Below are 20,787 nucleotides of genomic sequence, written 5' to 3' on the forward strand. Positions count from 1 at the left end.
CTTCCAGCTCTATTACAAAGCTGTCATCATCAAGACAGTATGGTACTGGCACAAAAACAGTCCCATAGATCAATGGAACAGAATCGAGAACCCAGAAATAGCCCTCAACTCTATGGTCAACTAATCTTTGACAAAGCAGGAAAGATGTCCAATGGCAAAAAGACAGTCTCTTCAACAAATGGTGTTGGGAAAATTGGACAGCCATATGCAGAAGAATGAAATGGACCATTTCCTTACACCACACACAAAAATAGACTCAAAATGGTTGAAAGACCTCAATGTGAGACAGGAGTCCATCAAAATCCTAAAAGAGGACACAGGCAGCAACCTCTTCGACCTCAGCTGCAGCAACTTCTTCCTAGAAACATCACCAAAGGCAAGGAAAGCAAGGGCAAAAAGGAACTATTGGGACTTCATCAAGATGAAATGTCCTTTGCTCATCAAAGGAAACAGTCAACAAAACCAAAAGACAATTGACAAAATAGGAGAAGATATTTGCAAATGACATATCAGATAAAGGGCTAGTATCCAAAATCTATAAAGAACTTATCAAACTCAACACCCAAAGAATAATCCAATCAAGAAATGGGCAGAAGACATGAACAGACATTTTTCCAAAGAAGACATCCAAATGGCCAACAGACACATGAAAAAGTGCTCAACATCGCTCGGCATCAGGGAAATCCAAATCAAAACCTCCATGAGATACCACCTCACACCAGTCAGAATGGCTAAAATTAACAAGTCAGGAAATGACAGATGTTGGCGGGGATGCGGAGAAAGGGGAACCCTCCTACACTGTTGGTGGGAATGCAAGCTGGTGCAACCACCCTGGAAAACAGTATGGAAGTTCCTCAAAAAGTTGAAAATAGAGCTAACATATGATAGAGCAATTGTACTACTGGGTATTACCCCAAAGATACAAATGTAGGGATCCGAAGGGGTATGTGCACCCCGATGTTTATAGCAGCAATGTCCATAATAGCCAAACTGTGGAAAGAGTCAAGATGTCCATCGACAGATGAATGGATAAAGAAGATGTGGTATATATATACAATGGAATATTATTATGCAGCCGTCAAATGGAATGAGATCTTGCCATTTGCAATGACGTGGATGGAACTGGAGGGTGTTACGCTGAGCAAAATAAGTCAATCAGAGAAAGACATGTATCATATGACCTCACTGATATGAGGAATTCTTAATCTCAGGAAACAAACTGAGGGTTGCTGGAGTGGGGGTGGGGTGGGAGGGATGGGGTGGCTGGGTGATAAAGACATTGGGGAGGGTATATGCTATGGTGAGCACTGTGAATTGTGCAAGACTGTTGAATCACAGATCTGTACCTCTGAAACAAATAATGCAATATATGTTAAGAAAAAAAAAGAAGAAGAAGATAGCAGGAGAGGAAGAATGAAGCGGGGGAAATCGGAGGGGGAGACGAACCATGAGAGACGATGGACTCTGAAAAACAAACTGAGGATTCTAGAGGGGAGGGGGTGGGAGGATGGGTTAGCCTGGTGATGGGTATTAAAGAGGGCACGTTCTGCATGGAGCACTGGGTGTTATACATAAACAATGAATCATGGAACACTACATCAAAAACTAACGATGTAATGTGTGGTGATTAACATAACAATAAAAAAATTTAAAGAAAAAGATATATATATAAAAAAAGACAAAATACATGAGGAAGAAATAGACATGAAAAACATACAATTCACATAAGGCATAAACATAAATGGCTAATACATATATAAAAATGTTAACCCTCATTAGTAATCAAGGAAATGCAAATTAAAACAAGATACCATTATTTTCTCTAATAGTACAGCAAAAATCATAAAGGCCAATACAATTTTAGAGTGTTGGCAAGTGTTTGGGAAAAAATGAAAATTCTTGCAAGTGTTGGGACAGTACACCGGCACTATTTTGAAAGACAATCTAGCAGTACATATAAAAATTTAACAATTGCATACTCCGGTCTAGTCATTTCAATTCTTAAACTCAATCTCAAAGAAAAACCACCAAATATACATAAACATAAGGGTAAGTTAATATAATGTTATTTGTAGCAGCAAAAAATGGAATATCTTATAAGCCAGTCAACAGAATATAACCTAATAATTAAATATACATTGATTAATGAATACATACACACACACACACACACACACACACACACACACACACAGTGGTTAAAGTAATGGAATAGGACCACATTCAATGACATGGCAAGGTTTCCACATAAAGTAAGATGGCAGGTCACAGAATATTACAGAATGATCAAACACCTGAGGGGAAACCAATGCGATCACAATTTACATAGAGTATATATTATAGGGGCGCCTGAGTGGCTCAGTCAGTTAAGCGTTTGACTCTTGATTTTGGCTCAGGTCATGATCTCGGGGTTGTGAGACAGCCCTGTCGGACTCCACACTGGACATGGAGCCTGCTTAAGATTCTCTCTCTCCCTCTCCCTACCCCCCCCAAAAGAGTACATATTATACTATCTTGTTTTAAGGGGCTACCTCTGGAGATAACAAATGGATAAAAGAGATTTAGAGGTCTTTAATTCACATATACATCCCATGTGTGAATTTTTACTATTACTATGATTTTATAAAAAACAAAGTTACAAATAAACCACAAACAAAAAATTCATTTAAACCAAACCAAGAACTAGCATGTGGAAAAAAAAAGATTAACTCCTCTGGATGAAAAAAGGCCCCTAAACTTGCAATATTTTTGGTTTTGAATATGACTGCAAAAGCATGTCCCAGGATGTATCCAAGTCTTTTGCTACAAAAAAATTCTTTGAGTATATTTCTGCCATGGTGATGAAAAAGAATAATAGTGGTTTGCTTTCTTAGCTATAATATTTGGATCTACTTATCCCCGAAAGAGTTGCTCAAAGGAGAGTTACTCAGAACAAAGGTGTATTTTTGCCTGGTGGCTGGCCACAAGTAGCCAGGCACCATGTTAAATAGGCAGCAAGGTACCTTACCCACAGTAAATATTAAATTGTGTTTCACCGACTTGGGGTGCCTGGTTGGTTGAGTGTCTGCCTTTGGCTCAGGTCATGTTCTCAGGGTCCTGGGATGGAGCACCATCAGGCTCCCTGCTCAGTGGGGAATCTGCTTCTCCCTCTCCCTCTGTTCCTCCCTGCCCCCACCCCCACCTCCAGCTCATGCTCACTCGCTCACTCTCTCTCAAATAAATTTAAAAAAAATTTTTTTTAAATGAATAAAATAAATTGTGTTTCACGGATTTAGACTATTAACCTTATGTCTACTTAAGGCATTCAGGTCAGATACAAAGCTTAAAAGATTTTCTCCTGGTGACATCACTACATACATCTCCCCCCATTTAAGGGCCCAAAACCACACTTCTCTAAGTACTTTCCCAAGACAAGATATGAGTAACAGATCAATTAGTAACAGTGGAACTCCCAGTTTTAAAATGAGGAGTATGATGTAAGAATTTGGTCATTCCTTTAAGAACAGTATCTCTAAACCTATACTTTAGAGACTAGGAAAACAATGTATATAGATGTTCACCATATCAAGCACCATCTAAAAATACTAACCTTTAAGTCTGCTTAAGAACATTTATATTTTCTACTATCAATTAGAGAAATATCCATCCACCATCTAGTACGTATACTACACCACCAGTAAGTGCTAAGACAGAACACACTCTAAGGAACCATTAGGAAATCATGCAAAAAATTTTGAATTCTACCTTTTAAGAAATCTAACTATATCATTTGCATATCAAAACCAAAAATATTACAAAAGAACTTAGAGATCTCAAAAATAATTTTCTTCCAATCAGAAACTAATCTCTGCATGAAACAAGTTTTCAATGAGTTTTCCATCACAGCACTTTACACTGTATTAATGCAGTTACTGGTTTACTCATCTGGTAGCTACTTAGTGTAAATTTAAATTAAAACAAAAAAAATTAAGAATTCAGCTCCTCAGTTGCACTAGACACATTTCAAGTATTCAATAGCCATATACGGCTAGTGGCTACCATATTGGACAGTGCAGATAAAAAAAAACAAGATTTTTTTTCTTCCTAACAGAAGAAACAGTTCTTTTGGACAGTATTATTCTAGATATTATCAATAAAGATAAGACTTATGTTAGCTGAAATAATTCTGACATCAATTCAAATGCTTTTAAATTTTAACTTACCATGAATCTCTTTGATACGAAGTGTATTCTGATGCATTCCATATTTTAAAATCAACTGTTCCAGATAGTAGAAAGTTTTTTTGTGCAAAGTCTAAATATAAATGCATTATTAGATTAATAGAGGAAATGAAAAAAAAGCCATCTATAGGTATAGCGCACTGATTTTTAAAACAAAAATAATCTTTAAAGATTATCTAAAACGTGATAGTGACCTATTTTCAAAAGCGAATGTTCCAGAAACCTAGACTATCGCTGGTACCTACAGGATTTGAAAAGGGAAAGGAGGTGGTTTTACTAACTGCTTGTAACTGACAGAAATGAAACACAAGATGAAGGTTTCACTCATCATCCTTCTCTCAATACCTTTTGCCTCACTTGAACCACAGCCTTCCAGAAATCCTTAGCTTCTACTCTGTGGCAATCTCCACACATCTGAGGCTGAACAACATAATCCACCACAAACACTTGCTGAAGGATAGCACCATTCATCACCTGATAGGGGGCGAGAAAAAAAAAAAAAATCACACTCCTTCCTTCTTTCCTTTCTGTTTAATAACAAATATTTTTCTTAAAAGAAAATAATATTTAGTAACTTTAATACTTAGAGTTAATAACTTAAAGTCTTTTTCCACGAATGCTTTGAGGACATCCACAATAAATCAATTAAATTAAAAATCATAAAAATAAGTAATCCTAGTTCAAGAAAAAAACAGGTTTAATTTGTAGGATTAAATTAATAACATTTCATATTTACCTTTAGTTAAAGTGGTTGTGAAGATAGTCTTTGAAGGATTTATATATCTATATATGTGTGTGTATATGTATAAAAAAATAAGACAAAGAAAACTCCCAAAAAAGAAGACATTCCTTAATTTAATAGTTCCCAAACATAGCCAATCATCAGAAATAACCTGGGCAGCTTTTAAACACAGATTCCTGAGTGTCACATCCAGATGGATCCAGTTTGATTCACTTACTATGACTTATAATGATGTTCAGCCAAGTTTGAGAAACACTGTCTTAGCTCATGCTTTTACCTCAATCTTTTTTCTAATAAAAATAACTTTGAAAAGATGAGCAATGGCTGCTCTTACTAATGACCTGATCATCTGGCAGATGACCCCCCCCAAAAAAAAACCCAGAAAGGTTAAAATTAAGAGTGTAATCTTTTCCTTTTAAGCTATTCAAATAAGGTAACTTACCAACATCCCTTCATTTTCACTACCTACACTCCAGACATGCTGAAAAAACTGTATACAGCTTACCTCTTTCTGAACAGTCAGCTTAACTTTAAGTCTCTTAGAATGGGGCTCAGTCCAAACAAAACCTGCATCTACAAGCCGTACCTTCAAAATAACACAAACAAAAAGAAACATAAGTTCCCACCTGAGAAAAAAGATGAAAGAACAAGTCATTAACAAATAAATTTCATAAGTTTAAGGAATCTGTGATTAGCATGACTACTCAACATCACCAGTAAAAAAAAAATTATCATCAGAGGTCTGGCAACAAAAAGTGCAAGGAAAGGACCATCTAAGGACTACATTAATGCAACTGGTATAATTCAAACAAAAATTAAAGTATTTGCATAGAAAAAAATCCTTTTCCCTTAAAAAGTATACTTTATTTTTTTTTAAAGATTTTTTTTTTTTTTTTATCTGACAGAGACACAGCGAGAGAGGTAACACAAGCAGGGGGAGTGGGAGAGGGAGAAGCAGGCTTCCTGTGGAGCAGGGAGCCTGATGCAGGGCTCGATCCAGGACCCTGGGATCATGACCTGAGCCGAAGGCACTTAACGACTGAGCCACCCAGGCGCCCCAGTATACCTTTTTAAAAAATAGAAATTATACTTTTTAGAAGAAAGCAAAGATCTGTTGATTCATCATCTACTAGAAATCTCATATACAAAAGTTTCTACTCAGATTATTCTATCTACATTAAGTATGTGGCTTTAAAAAAAAAAAGTTCAGGGGCACCTGAGTGGCTCCGTGGGAAAGCGGCTGCCTTCGGCTCAGGTCATGATCCCAGGGTCCTGGGATCGAGCCCTGCATCGGGCTCCCTGCTCAGTGGGGAGTCTGCTTCTCCCTCTCCCTCTGCCTGCTGCTCTGCCTACTTGTTCTCTCTCTCTGTTAAATAAATAAATAAAATCTTTAAAAAAATAAATAAATAAATAGTTCATTAGAGGGCATCTCAGGCTAAATACTGAATCCACAATGGTAACTCACTGCTGTATCAGCAGAGGCCAAGAAAGTTTGCTACATGTGAGGAACTCAATGTAGCTCAATATGGCTAAAATGGGTGTTTTGAGAAAGAGAGAAAAACAAAAAAGAGAGGTTGTTTCAATAATTTGGGCAGTAGTTGTAGGTGATCTGAACTGAGAGGTGCTGGAAATAAAAGAAGTAGAAAGACACAGAGTTATTTAGGAAAAAAGATCTACAGAACTGAGTGACAACTGGATATGGGAAGGAGGAAAAGAACAGAATCTAGGATGAGGCTCAAGCATCCAGCTTGGGCATCTAGGAAATAACTATTTTTCTGAAATAAATAAAGGACAGATTTGATGGAGAGAAGATGCTGCATTTGGTTTCAGACATTTGAGTTTAAGAGGATTTATCTATGATATACCTATATGAAGTTGTTAAGTGGATGTTAAGATACACATTTGGTTTGGAGTTCTATGGAGAAATCAGAGCTGTAGATAACAGATTTGGGAGACATCAGTGGGCAGATGATAATTTTATCAACTTCTGTCTGGTGAAAACTAGACTAGTTGTAGATACAGCACTCCAGGGTAAAACCCTCCTCATATGACTGGTTCCACTAAAGCAAAACCTAGTAGTCAATAAGCCACACCAGGTACAGAGGGTAACAGGCTGCTTCTTATTCCCTCAGCCACCATCCATCCACAAGGGTCAAGAAGACCCAAGAGCTCTAGGACTGCCCTTCTCTCAGTTTCCAACCTCATCTACAGGAATGGAGAGAAGACCCTTGACATCTACTTCAACATTCAGCAACACAGCCTCACCACACTATCTGTCCTCAGACAGTCAAAACTGATCAACTTTACTGGACCCTTTATCCTTCTTTACAACAGTCCCAGACACTTCAGTCACCCCTCATCCCCCACACTCTAATCTCCATATGGTTGGTTCCACATACTCCCTATTCTGTCCCATCTAACACTCCTCCCAAAATTCTGAAAAGCTTTCATTGTTCCCTCTGGAATGCAACATTCACTAACAACAAAACCTCCTAAATTCTCAATCTCTTTGCTGAACATTCCATTCATCTTCTAATCTCTTGATTATATATATTGCTCCCCTGCAGCTAATTAAAGTAATGGCTAATTTTTTTCTCATTCTTATCACTGGACCAAGAGCCAGAGAGGTGTCCTCCTTGCTCTTAATTGCTAATTCCAAACCACTCTCCCTGCCTCCTCCTTAAATACACCCAGTTTTGAATCTTAAGGATATGCTACCCACTCTTTGTGATAGTCATCTGTTAACCTTTGCAGGGTCACCTTCTCAAAGACTTTAGCTCCTGGCTCACTGTTGCTCTTTCCAACAATATTAATACTCGGTGATTTCAATATCCTCATATTTATCACCACAATACCCTAGCATTTGCATTCAAGTTCCTCTTTCCCCAAGATCTTGTCCTCCTTCTCTCTCTGCTACTCATATCCTTTTACCAGTAATTGAAACCCCTCCAAAATCTCAACTCCAAATATCCACTTCCTGATTCCCATCTCTTATCCTTCCAGCTCATTCATTCTAGTTCCTGAGCACCAAAAATCCTTCAACCTACTGCAACCTATCATCTATTCATCCTACCACCTTTTCACTATCCCTCATACCTCCTTGTCTACTCACTTCCATCATATCCTAGCTTAATTTCAAGATCAATCATCAAAATCATTCCCATGCCAGAATCATTCCCATGCATACACTCAATTCCCTTGGTCCCTCTCTCACTTTACCTTGGTCATTTGGCTAAATCACAATCTTTGTTAAATCCAGTGCCCTGCCAGTTCTATGCCTCACCTGTGCAGCTGATAGGGGTAGAGAAATAAATACACAACATGCAAGTCTTTAAATTTATAACAGTAATCTTTGCAACCACACAACATCATTCTAGTATATTCCCTCTCCCACTCTATAGAGGACTATTTTATACCTTCCCCTCGCTCCTCAAACATCTTAATTTTTCCTTCATAACTACTCCCCAGGCTTTTGTTTTCTCAATTATAAAAAGTAATCAGAAGAGTTTCCAGAAGCTCCCACTTACCAGCACCTTCTCTCCTATTACCACAGATGAACTGTCCTTGCCCCATCAAGACCAACCTTAAGAATACCCCATTAGTGAGCAAAGATCTTTGTTTTGTTGCACAAAATATTCCAGGCTCCCAAATTAGTGCCTGGGAGAGAGTAAATGCCAAATACTTGTTGATATTCTTCCACTAATAGGCTACATTCTCTCTTTTCCACTCCTCAAGGTCATCCCCCAGTCAATTATTCTGTCTCTGTGCAGTTTCACAAATTTTTCCCTCTGTTCCCACAACTCCCAGATAGCTTATAAATATACTATAACCTCTCACGTCTTCGAGAAATGGGTCCCTTCCCCTTATTTCCCTCTACTCACTACCCCATTCGTTTCCCTTTACAGCAAAACTCAGAAAAATTATCTATACTTGCCATCTCCAATTCCTGTCCTCCTATTCTCTCATTTCCATTCCAATCAGGTCTTTACTTCCACCACTAAACAGAACCTGCTCATCAAAGTCATTAATGGTCTTCACATTACTAAATCTACAAATTCATTACTTGACCCATCATCTGCAAATTACATAGCCAGTCACTTCCTTTGTAAAATACTTCCCTTGTGTTCCAAGACACTACACTCACCTAATTTTTCATCTACCTCACTAGCAACTCCTTTTCAGTCTCCTTTGATTTATCATCTTTCCAAGCTTTTATCAGTAAAAGACCCCAGGATTCAATCCTCACATTTCTTCCCTTCTCTAACTAAACTCCCTAGGAAATCTCACTCAATTTCACAGCTTTAAATACCATCTATATCCCAAATTCATTATCCCCAGTCTGGACCAGTCCATTGCTTATTTATACAGCTGCCTACTATGTCTACTTCCATGTTTAATGGACACCTAAGTACCACTATGAGATGGCTCATCTCTCCCACCCTGACCTGCTCCTCTTGAAGCCTTCCCTACCTCACTAACAGCAACTCCCTCCTTCTGGTTAATCAAGTCAAGAATCATAGAAGTCAAATAATCCTTATGCTCATCCGTCACATACATACATCCAGCTTCATCGGTAAACACTACTGGCTACCTTCAAAGGAGATCCAGGCTGTCCGCTCTCACCACTGCCACTACTGATCCAAATACCACCATCACTCATGATTACTACAATCACTTCCTAAAGGTCCCCACTTCTATCCTCACCCCCATTTCCCTCATATGTATTCTAAACACAGCAGCGAGGGATCCTGATAAATCATAAATCATTCATCTTACTACCCTACCCTATACCCTTTATACCCACTACACTCAGAGTAAAAGCTGACCTGGGACTTTCCATGATTGCTGTTTTCATCCCCCACTAGTTTTCCCCTTCTCCAGATTTCTGCACAGCTCCCTCCCACACTGCCTTTAATGTTTACTCAAATGTCACCTCATCCGAGAGGCCCAACCACTCTATTTCAATTATTTATTTTGTTTGAGTATAGCTGACATATAATGCTAACCACTCTATATTAAACTGCAACTCTTCCCTATGCAGTTCTTATCCCCTTCCTGGTTTTTCCTTCCACAGAATTGAGACCCTTTTAACATACTGTATAATACACCTGCTCCACACCCTCCCCTCCAACTAGAGTAAAAGTTACCTAAGACAGACATTTTTGCCTCTGTCATTCGCTGCTATATCCCCAACACCAAAAGCAGACTGACACAGAACTGACACTTAATCATCATTCCTGAATGAACTAATGAATCATTAAGACTCACCAGGCATTTGACAAAAGCCTGAAAGCCAGAGTATGAAAGTGAAAGTTACACAAAAAACTGACTCCGGAGACAAATTAGGGAACAGAAGGAAATTTTTTAAAAACCTATTAGCAAACCTTCAGAAAAATTCAACAGAAAGCATTGCTGTTGGTAGGGATGTAAATTGGTACAGCCACTGTGGAAAACAGTATGGAGGTGTCTCAAAAAGTTAGAAACAGAAATACCGTAGATGTAAAATTGCCATTACTAGATATTTACCCACAGAAAACAAAAACACTAACTTGAAAAGATATATGCACTCTATGTTCACTGCAGCATGATTTACCATAGCCAAGATATGGAAACAACCTAAGTGTTAATCGATTGATGAATGGATAAAGAAGATGTGGTATATAGCGAGAATGGAATATTACACAGCCATAAAAAGGATGAGAACTTGCCATTTGCAACAACACGGATGGACCTAGTGAAATAAGTCAGACTGAGAAAGACAAATACCATATGATATCACTCATATGTGGAATCTAAAAAACAAATGAATAAACAAAAGGCAGAGTAAGACCCATAAATACAGAGAACAAACTAATGATTGCCAGAGGGAAGGGGGCTATGGAGATAGACAAAATGGGAAAGGGAGTGGGAAACAAGCTTCCGGTTATGGAATGAATAAGTCACAGGGATAAAAGGTATAGCACGGGTAATATAGACAATGATATTGTAATAGCGTTGTATAGTAAAAGATGGTAGCTACACTTATACGCAGAGCATAATGTATAAAGATGTCAAATCACTATGTTGTATGCCTGAAACTAATGTGATACTGTTTGTCAACGATACTCAAATAAAGAAAAAATTTTAAAGAAAAATTAAAAAGAAAAAAATTTTTAAAAAAGAACAGAATGCATCAAAACATTAAGACTATGGTAAAGACTCTGGAACATAAAAATATCACTGCTGGAACAAAAAAAATCAATACACAAACCAGAACATAAAGTAACTCACCAAGAACACAGAAAAAAAGACAAAAAGATTAAAAACAATAAGGGGGAAAAAGACAAAGTTTTAAGCCAGTAGGGCCAACACAGACTAACAGAAATTCCAAGGAGAAAAAAAGAAAAGAAAGGAAAAAATTTCAAAGAACTATTACATGAAATTTTATCAGAGCTTAAAAGAGAATCTGAAGACTTTCAAACCAAGAGTCCATTTCAATTAAAAACATATCTGGTGGAAATGAATCAGTCATAAAATTTAACACAAAGACAACTGAAAGTGTTATGCAGAGAGGTAAACTGGGCTAAAATTCTATTTGTTTTTTGGAGATATTAATGCACTGACTTTAAGTAACAGGCACAAATATTTTCTTTCTAGAGTAATACTGAAAATAAAGAGACTGAATACCGTAGCCCTAATACTATAACCTTCTAAATTATGTTTAGCAATGGTTTTGTTTATTTTCAGGAAAAAATCTATTGCACATAAGAGGTTCTCAATAAATAGTGAAAAAAATGATTCTACATTAAATCTTTCAAAGCAAAAAGATTTTCATTTCCATAAAATATATATATGTATAAATATATATAACTTTAAAAAATGAACATAGTTTTGTAGTAGGATGCTTACCAACATTTAGGTTATTTTGGGGAAACCTAATCATATAGGATCTTCTGAAAATAACAGATTAAAATATAAAAACAAAAACACATACCTACAAAAACTGATTTTAACTGACTAACCTACCTTACTCAGAGGGGCTTTGATTTTTTTCAAACACAAAGCAAGAAGCTCCCTGGATTCTAATGCACACTGTATCCAAGTTCCAGGCGGCTGGAAATATCTGAGAAAGAAAAAAAAAAATACTGAAACCCAGCATCTCTCAGGAAAACCAAAAAATTCAATGTGAATCTGCAGATATAACACTGATTACTAATCAGACAATAATTCCCAAGGTTGATATGAAGCATTTAACCCAAATATATTTAATAGTTTCAGAAAACTTTCAATTAGATCAGTAGCTTTAGTTTAAAAAGTGAAATCCTAAGTATATTTGAGAAAGCCAATCTGATATAATCTATTAAAGAGATCTTATTACTTCAAACACCAGCAAAGAATTCCAGTGAGGTCTGACAAAATTCCTAAGAGTTCCTTGAAGCTATACTTTGAAAAACAGGTAAGAAATCATCTTAAAATGGCATTAAAATGGTTAAACATCTAAAATGCTTAAAAATTGCTGATTTACAAAAAAGGTAAATTAGTACCTCATACTATGTATCAACAGTAGTTCAGACTATTCATCTATTTCAAGTCCCTTCCCAAATTTTAAATTGTAAAACTTGTTTTTAAATTTTACATAAAACCTAATTAAATTAAAATTTCAATCCCTGGGCACATGTGGCTCAGTCGGTTAAGCATCTGCCTTCGGCTCAGGTCATGATCCCAGGACCATGCCGCACACTGGGCTCCCTGCTTAACAGGGGAGCTTGCTTCTCCCTCTCCCTCTGCCACTCCCCCTCCTTATGCTTTCTCTCTCTCTCTGTCAAATAAACAAAATCTTTATTTTTTTATATTTTATTTATTTATTTGACAGAGAGAGGGAGTGAGCACAAGTGGGGGGGGGCGCATGCACAGAGGGAGAAGCAGGCTCCCCACTGAGCAGGGAGCCAGACACGGGGCTCAATCCCAGAACCCTGGGATCATGACTTGAGCTGAAGGCAAACACTTAACCGACTGAGCCACCCAGGCACCCCTAAATAAAATCCTAAAAAAAAAAAGCCTTGCCAAGCACATAGTAAGTGCTCAGTAAATGTTTGTTAAATACGTAACACTTCTAAATATGTTATATGAGTGCTTGTTTTTGCTATATTTGTTAAGTGAATGTTCTGATTTTCACTTTTATTTATTTTTAAGATTTTAAGTAATATCTACACCCAATGTGGGGCTCGAACCCACAACCCCAAGATCCAGAGTCACAAGCTCTACCTACTGAACCAGCCAGGCGCCTGATTTTCACTTTTAAAGGTTCATTCAAAAACCTTATAGAGGTTCCTTTATTATAAGCATGCTTTTGGAGTCAGAAAGGGCTTCATCTATCACCTAATAAAGCCCTTTCATTCTGATGAGGAAATTAAGGCTTAGAGAGGTTAACTGGCAGTTTCAAAAAGCTAGTCTGTGAGAAATCCAAGACAAACCGGGTCTCCTGATTCTTTGTCCTGTGCTTTTTTCACTCCACCATGCTTTTAAGAATAGCAAATATCTGTAATTGATCAAGCCTCATACATGCCAAACTTGCAAACTGTAAACTCGTTGAAACAGTAAAGTTTCATGTGTTTGTATATATGTACATTTTAAGCATTTTTCTGGAAAGATAGTTTTCAAATTGTCAAAGGGATTCATGAGCCAACCCTCTCACCACCCCCCCAAAAAAGTTAAGAACCACTAGAGTCCTAACCCACTTAGGAAATCACAGGCAATTAACTTTATATGGGCAGTGTCACTAGGCAGTTTTGTGTTACTCAACAGCTAACCATTATCATTTTGTTACACTGGCATTTTAATAGATTTTTAAAACACCTTGCTAATTACTTAAAACATTAAAACTTAAGGTTTTTTTTATCATACATAACTTCTGGTGACTAAAATGAAAAAAAAAAAACCCTCATGATAATAACAATATTATGTCCTTAGTTATCTGCTTTCACTTACCCTTACAAACACCAACTCATACCTATTAACTGTATACATCAAACCTATTACACCCTTACAAGAAAAAAAGCAGATTCAAATACCTTTACACTAACTTACCAGCTTACGAGGGCAAACCAGAAGAGTACACTACAAAATTGCAAATCCTAAAATCTTTGGCGACACCAACATAAATAATTATATCTCAATTACATGTGCTTTATTCTATGTACCTTGGTGTCATCTCAGCATACCCCACTGGCTCTCCTATATATAAATCTCAACTTTAAGTAGAATAAAATAGTACTGCACCATACCTTTGACATTGCTTGCAGAAAGATACAGAGACCTGTTTCGGAATGCCTTGGCTGATGTCTACTTTACTTCGCAAACAGGCCACACAAATATTGGCAGGATTTGGACTAATTGGGACACCACACTCACAGCACAAGCTTAAATAAATAAAACATAAAATTTTCAAATTAGGTTTCACAAATGCACTGGTTATCAAACAAATAAAAGCCTTCAAGGTTAGGCCATAATATCTCTGTTTAAAAAAAAAAAAAAAAAAAAACCACAACCTGGCAAAGACATCTTCAAAGATGCTGTAGATAAAGTGTCACCTTGGAATACTAAGGCAAGAAAAACAAGGATGGCTATAATTCCAAAAATCCTCAAAGTATGGTATTGTCCAAATAGTCTAGAGACTCTAACAGATTTCTAAGGGTAATTATCAGACAGCTTTATAGTCCAAAGACATTTTTTTAAGACTGCCAAAATGCAACATTTAACCAGAGCAGAAAATTTTTCGAAGGATGAAAAGAATATTACATCTAGTGATTCAGTATAATGGACTGGTGTCATAACTCTACGTGCACTGGGGACAAGAAATTTTTAGCAATCACTGATGCTGTCCCAAAGAAATGTTCTCTAATCTATGATGTTCAATAAGGTAGCCACCAGGCACATGTGGCTACTGAGGACCTGAAACGTGGCTAGTATGATTGAAGAACTTAATATTGAGTTTTATTTCATTTTAATTTCTTTAAATTTAAATAGCCACATATGGCTAATGGCTATCACATGGACAACGCCAATCGAGAAGATACAGGGAATATTTTAACACTCTTAAAGCAAGTATTTACTACAACAAACTTTCCAACTAAAAATGAATTTGTCTCAGGAAATAAAGCTTTCCACTTTTCCCACTTAAGAGAAAGAATTCCCCTCCAAAAAAAAAAAAAAAGCTTTCCCCACAGGCAGTAAGTTTCAAAGACTCACTTTAATACCGTTAAATTTAAAGGGAATGGGGGAAAGAGATACGACTCACATGTGTCCAGGGGTGCGGTCGGTGGATTCTGTCATATACTCCATTTTTCTGTATGCCCTGATTTTAAGAGAATGAATTGTGGGATTTAAGTCATTTGTCTATTCAGCTCTACACAAATCTTCCTTCTCCTCTTAATAAGGCAGCCAAGCCTCGTAAAGCACTAATTAACAACCAATTCCACGTGGCAACTCCAAGAAATAACTTCCTTTATATCAGAACCCAGGGAATTCCGGAGTTTCCCATAAGTAAGACCCTCGGGCCATTAAACTCGGCCGCTGACCGCTGTTACCACCTCGGCGCCAACCCCTACCGGCCCAAGCAGGGGTCTGAAAGGCTAGGGCCGCCACCCTCACCTTCACGCCTGCAGCGACCGGGCCTCGGACACGCGCTGCAGAAATCGCCGGCGGTGCCACAGCGCCGCGGGCCACCTACCCCGACCCCACACCCAGCGGGTGGGACCTCACGCAGGCTCCTGGACCGCGGAGCACACGCGGCACGCACGCGGCCTGAGGCCTGCCCCAACTGGGGGAATCCGCCCTATTCTCTCTTCAGGGACCCCGCGCGATAGCAGGCCGGATCTCCGCCCCAGAACCTACTTAGCTAGTCTGGAACAGACCCAGGTTTGCGGGGAAACAGCAACGGAACAACCCCTATCGCCCCCTTAGCGCCGACCACAGCCTGCTCCAATACAGCGAAGATCTCGCGAGAGAAGAGCTCGAAATCCCGCAGTCCGAGAGAAGGAGGTTAAAGGGGCGGCTAGGAGGCGGAGGAAGGGGAAGGCTTAGGCGAGCACTGGGGGTGGGAACGGAGCTTAGAGGCGGGGCAAGTGGGGAGGAGTGGGGAGAGAAGGCGTGGCCTCCCTCATGCAACGGTGCCTGAGACTCGCACAGACATTCCAACTCTTCTCCTGGGTTATCGTCCTTCCCGATTTTCCCTGGCCAGCGTTCGCTCCAGGCTAACCTCGCCCATCAGATATCCTGATTGGGAGCTTGCTTGCTTCTTGTTGTTAAGTGATTATATAAAAGTTATCTGTAAACAGTACCACACACAATACACAAACAAACTCCATCAAGGGCAGTGTCTTTGTCTCTTTTGTTCCCATCATATGCCTAATGCCTGCTACAGCCTAACTACTCAAATGCATTTTTGCTGGAGAGATGAAAGAAAGGTAAGACCCAATTATTTGTGAAGTCTGTTATTTTTAGTCCACTAATTGTTAGAATGTGCTTCCCTTAGTGCATTTAATATTTCCTATGATTTTATACCTTGATCTTAGAACAGCACAGACCATGCCTAACCACTTCTTCTCATGACGGAATTTCAAATATTTAAAGAACACAATCATTTTTCTCTGTCTTCTCACCCCAAATGTCAAGGAATAAGCAGTCATCTTATAGAAGGTGACCAAAGTAGGCTTCTCATTTCTTGCCTAGGGTACTTAAGTAATCTCCCATTCCTTCTCCTTACTTCCAGACTCCAACCTATCCTTCTAAGTGCAAATCTGATTTTGTCACACTCTCCTGCTTTTAATCCTTCAGTGGTCTCTGACAACTTTCAGATTCTTTCCAATTTCTCTGCATGGAAAGAAGATCCTTCAGGATCTAATCCTGACACACCCTGTCACATTCCCAAGCATGCAGCCATACAGACCAGCTGGAGGGTCCTACAGGAACTAGTCCACCTTTGCTTATGCCTGGGACAGTCTGCCTTAAAGATTAAGCTGTAGTATCATATATTAGTTTCCTATTGCTGCTGCAATAGAATAATACAGATTTATTATCTTACACTTCTGGAGGTGGTAAGTTTAAAAAAGATGTTCTTCCTTTGTGTGTGGTCCTACAACATCTTTATAGAAGGTGTATGCCTCTATAATGGTGCCAACAACATTAAATTTGATCATAAATTTTCTACTCTGCATGTTCCACAGGTTCAGCTGCTGGAGAGCAGTCTGAGTCTCGTTCTTCTCCATCTTCTCTGCACCTAGCACAGAGCCTGGTGCAAAACAGACCCTCAATGTATTTTGGTGAATTAATTATCCATTTGATACAACAACTCTGAAGAAAGCTTATCTTCCCACTTTTTCCATCCATATTGTCATTTCCCTTAAGCCAAATACCACTAGGAACACAACTGTAGTTAAACAGATTGTGTTTATTATTCACTGAAGTGAATGCAAACATATTGTGAGGAATCATGGAGTGTCTCATTAAGAGGGTGTTAGAAAAAAACCTATCATAGGGGCGCCTGGGTGGCTCAGTTGGTTAAGCATCTGACTCTGATTTTGGCTCAGGTCATGATCTCAGGGTCATGAGATCAAGCCCAGCACTGCGCTCTTTGCTCAGTGGGAAGTCGGCTTGAGATTCTTTCCCTCTCCCTCTACCCCTCCCCCGACTCATGCTTGTGCGCACATGTGAACGCGCTCTCTCCCCCCTCAATAAATAAATAGGGGCCCCTGGGTGGCTCAGTTGGTTAAGCATCTGCCTTCAGGTCATGATCCTAGGGTCCTCTCATGGAGTACCCCCCACCCCCATCAGGCTCCCTGCTTAGCAGGGAGGTCTGTGTTTTTCCCTCTGCCCCTCCCCTCCCACCCCCTTTCTGCTTGTGCTCTCTCTTGCTTGCTCGCTTGCTCTCTCAAATAAATAAATAAAATCTTTAAATAAAATCTTAAAAAAAAAAAAGAAAGAAACCTAGCATAGAATTTGGGCTTTCTTGGGTAACTTGAGAGAGTCTCTAAGAAAGTAGGGGTCTGCTCTACATTGGATGCTGTCAGAAAGTAGGGGTAATTCTATGAATGGATATCTCCACAAATCTTATGTATAGGAAGAGAGGCAAAAGATAAAACTGCAGTTGGTAAAGAAGTAGCAATTACTCATTTTGGCCAAGAGAGGGAGTATTTGGTATTTTGTGGGTGGCACAGTGACCTTGTATTTATCTATGGTTATACAAAATTATGCAGTGGCCTTGCTTTGTCTCATTTTAGTATGGTGTAGAGTAACCTTGTCAGGGGTGGATGTTCTGTGAAATTGTTTTTGTCTAACAGGAGAATAATGTAGGCTACCTGTGAGTACAGGGCAGCTTCTGAATGTCAGGGGCAGTTCTTTTCTTTGTCAGAATAGTCCCTTAATACCCTATTTGATTTGGCACCAAGTGCCACAGTGCCAGGCTTGTTAGGGACTGGATATACAACAGCGAACAACACAGACATCCCTTGTGGAGCTTACACTTTACAGACAAGGTGATATTCCAGAAGCTTAGGTAACTTGCTGAGAATTCTATAGCAAGTTAAGTGGCAGAACTGGGACCTGAACTATGGTTAATCTAACTGTACCCATGCCCTCACCACCACACCAGGCTGCATGCCTTTCTGAGGCTCAGGACATCTATTATTCACAGACTTTTTTCTTTTCTTTCTTTTTTAAGAGACTGTTTATTTTCCATTAACCTTATTTCCTTTTCAGGAGAGATCCACTTTCTGTTTAAGAGTCTATGGAAGAGGTGTGCATGGGTGGATCAGTTGGTTAAGCATCGGACTCTTGATTTTGGCTCACATCATGATCTCTGGGTCATGAGATCGAGCCCCACATTGGGCTCCGTCCCTAACGTGGAATCTACTTAAGACTCTCTCCTTCTCCTTGTTCCCCTCCCCCGACTTGCACACATGAACGCACTCACTCTCATGTGCGCTCTCTCTCTTTCTCTCTCTCTCACAAATAAATAAATAAATAAATAAATAAATAAAATCTTAAAAAAAAATAAAAGAGTCTGTGGAAGAGCAGCTTAGGATCACTCAGGGGTTGTTGCTACCCACCAAGTGGCCTGAGCAATGGGAGCTGCAGAGCACTTCTGAGCTGTGGCTGGGAGCTCCAGTCTTCCATAGGGAACGGCAGGACACCTGCACACCATCTGAGACCTCAGGCTGAGTAGCAGTAAATTCGGGATCTGGGGCAGCCCATTCACCCAGAAATTCCTCCTTGGTCATGGCCTTTTCAGGAGAGATCAAGCCTAGCCTCCCCTGGGGGTTCACGGGAGATGGTGCCACACGTGTGCAGAACTTCCCGGGCCAGCATCCACCGCCCCTGACCCACTGCGTGAGCTCCCGAGCTGTTGTGTGGGTGGCCATGTCCACACAGCGCAGAGGAGAGTCTGGATTACACAGAGCGATGGCAGGAGGGTTAACAGAAGACATCTCTGTGAGAGGCTGGTGGTCAGCCTGGGGATCCGTAACCACCAGGAGACACAGCCCCTGCAGGCTGCCTGCACCTGGTTAGCGAGAGTTCTGGGAGCGAAGCGGCCACCATTGAAGTGGCTCCAGCGGCAGCAGCTGGCTTGAGCACAGGCCCCGGGCCACTGTGCCTGGACGATATGACACTGACATCAACCGGGTTTTTCAATGGCAACAATGGCACGAGCTGTCGGCAGAAGCTTCTCATAAGATCTCTCCAGATTTGAAATACGCCATCTCTTTCCCTTTTGTAGATGTGCTGTTTCATTTGGAGGTCAGGGTTGGTGCCACCTAAGTGGGTTCTTGCTGCAAGTAATTACAGGACATCTTCCTCCCTTCGCAGGAGAATGCCAAGGGCTCTGAACATTGTGAAAGTTTCCCTTTAAGTTCCATGGGGACCTAGAAAAATATGGACCCTCATATGGACCCCTCTCTTGTTAGCACAGAAAGGCCACAGGCTTTTGACAAATGAAATACTTATGTGGCAGAAAGTACCTATATCTCTCCTCATACTTCTCTCCCTCCAGATAAGACCTCCAGATGTCAGAAGTAAGTGTTTGGTCTCAAATGTCTCAGCCACAAGCCTAAGATGAGCTTGCTAAGATTGGCCTCAGAATGAAATAATACGGGCAAATTACACCAGAGAGAAATTTGTTTTGCACTTATTAGTTCTCAAATCTCATCTTGGAAAAATGGGTTCTCTTGTCCCATAGTCCCTGTATTCAGGATCTCTGTCCTTATTCAAATCTTTGCTTCAGTGTGTGTTTACAAACTTAAATTCTGTGTGTTTGACCTTGGCATTGAAATGGAATTCCTGGAACGCCTGGGTGGCTCAGTAGGTTAAGCATCTGAGTCTTGATTTCAGGTGGCGAGTCATGATCTCAGGGTCGTGAGATCAAGCCTTGCGCTGGGTGTGGAGTCTGCTTAAGATTCTCTCTCCTAATCCCTCTGCCCCTCACCCCCACTCATGCTCTCTCTCTCTCTCTCTAAAAAAAGAAAGAAAGAAAGAAAGAAAGAAAGAAAGAAAGAAAGAAAGAAAGAAAGAAAGAAAGAAAGAAAAAAGAAAGAAAGAAAGAAAGAAAGATTATAAACACTGAAATTTGAGTGTTCAGTTTGTAAAATTCATTAAGCTATAACATGATCCATGCATATATATTGTACTTCAACAAAAGTTTTAAAAATACAAAAAAGCTCACATAGAATCATAGTAAATAAAACAGAAAAAATAAAATTACAATAATACTCAAGAAATCTCTTCACTTTTGCAAATTCCAAAATTGATATTGATTGAATTTATAATGGTTTACTGTAGGTTTTTAAGATTTAT

At 39.4% G+C, this 20,787-nt stretch overlaps 1 protein-coding gene and 1 pseudogene across 2 annotated transcripts in view; both read right to left on the reverse strand.

Moving 5' to 3' along the window:
- The window catches only part of NMD3 (NMD3 ribosome export adaptor), a 39,782-nt gene extending 23,849 nt beyond the window's left edge, over positions 1 to 15,933 (reverse strand). The window contains exons 1-7 of one of the 2 annotated variants that reach the window (XM_028103100.2): positions 15,835 to 15,933; positions 15,239 to 15,295; positions 14,226 to 14,360; positions 11,968 to 12,064; positions 5,468 to 5,548; positions 4,566 to 4,694; positions 4,203 to 4,293 (exon numbers count right to left, since the gene is read on the reverse strand). In XM_028103100.2, coding sequence (XP_027958901.1) covers positions 4,203 to 4,293; positions 4,566 to 4,694; positions 5,468 to 5,548; positions 11,968 to 12,064; positions 14,226 to 14,360; positions 15,239 to 15,282 — 577 coding nt within the window. In that variant the 5' untranslated portion in view covers positions 15,283 to 15,295; positions 15,835 to 15,933. Of the gene's footprint in view, positions 1 to 4,202; positions 4,294 to 4,565; positions 4,695 to 5,467; positions 5,549 to 11,967; positions 12,065 to 14,225; positions 14,361 to 15,238; positions 15,296 to 15,591; positions 15,611 to 15,834 lie in introns of those variants that run through there. The other variant, XM_088025592.1, reaches the window with a different exon arrangement.
- Positions 15,934 to 19,021: 3,088 nt separating this feature from the next.
- Positions 19,022 to 19,827, reverse strand: LOC114209027 (small ribosomal subunit protein uS2 pseudogene; annotated as a pseudogene).
- Between the last annotated feature and the right edge of the window lie 960 nt (positions 19,828 to 20,787).

The sequence above is a fragment of the Eumetopias jubatus genome, unplaced genomic scaffold, assembly GCF_037043125.1.
Source record: "Eumetopias jubatus isolate StellerSeaLion01/CBP00866 unplaced genomic scaffold, mEumJub1_p1.0 scaffold_1, whole genome shotgun sequence".
Taxonomy (NCBI): domain Eukaryota; kingdom Metazoa; phylum Chordata; class Mammalia; order Carnivora; family Otariidae; genus Eumetopias; species Eumetopias jubatus.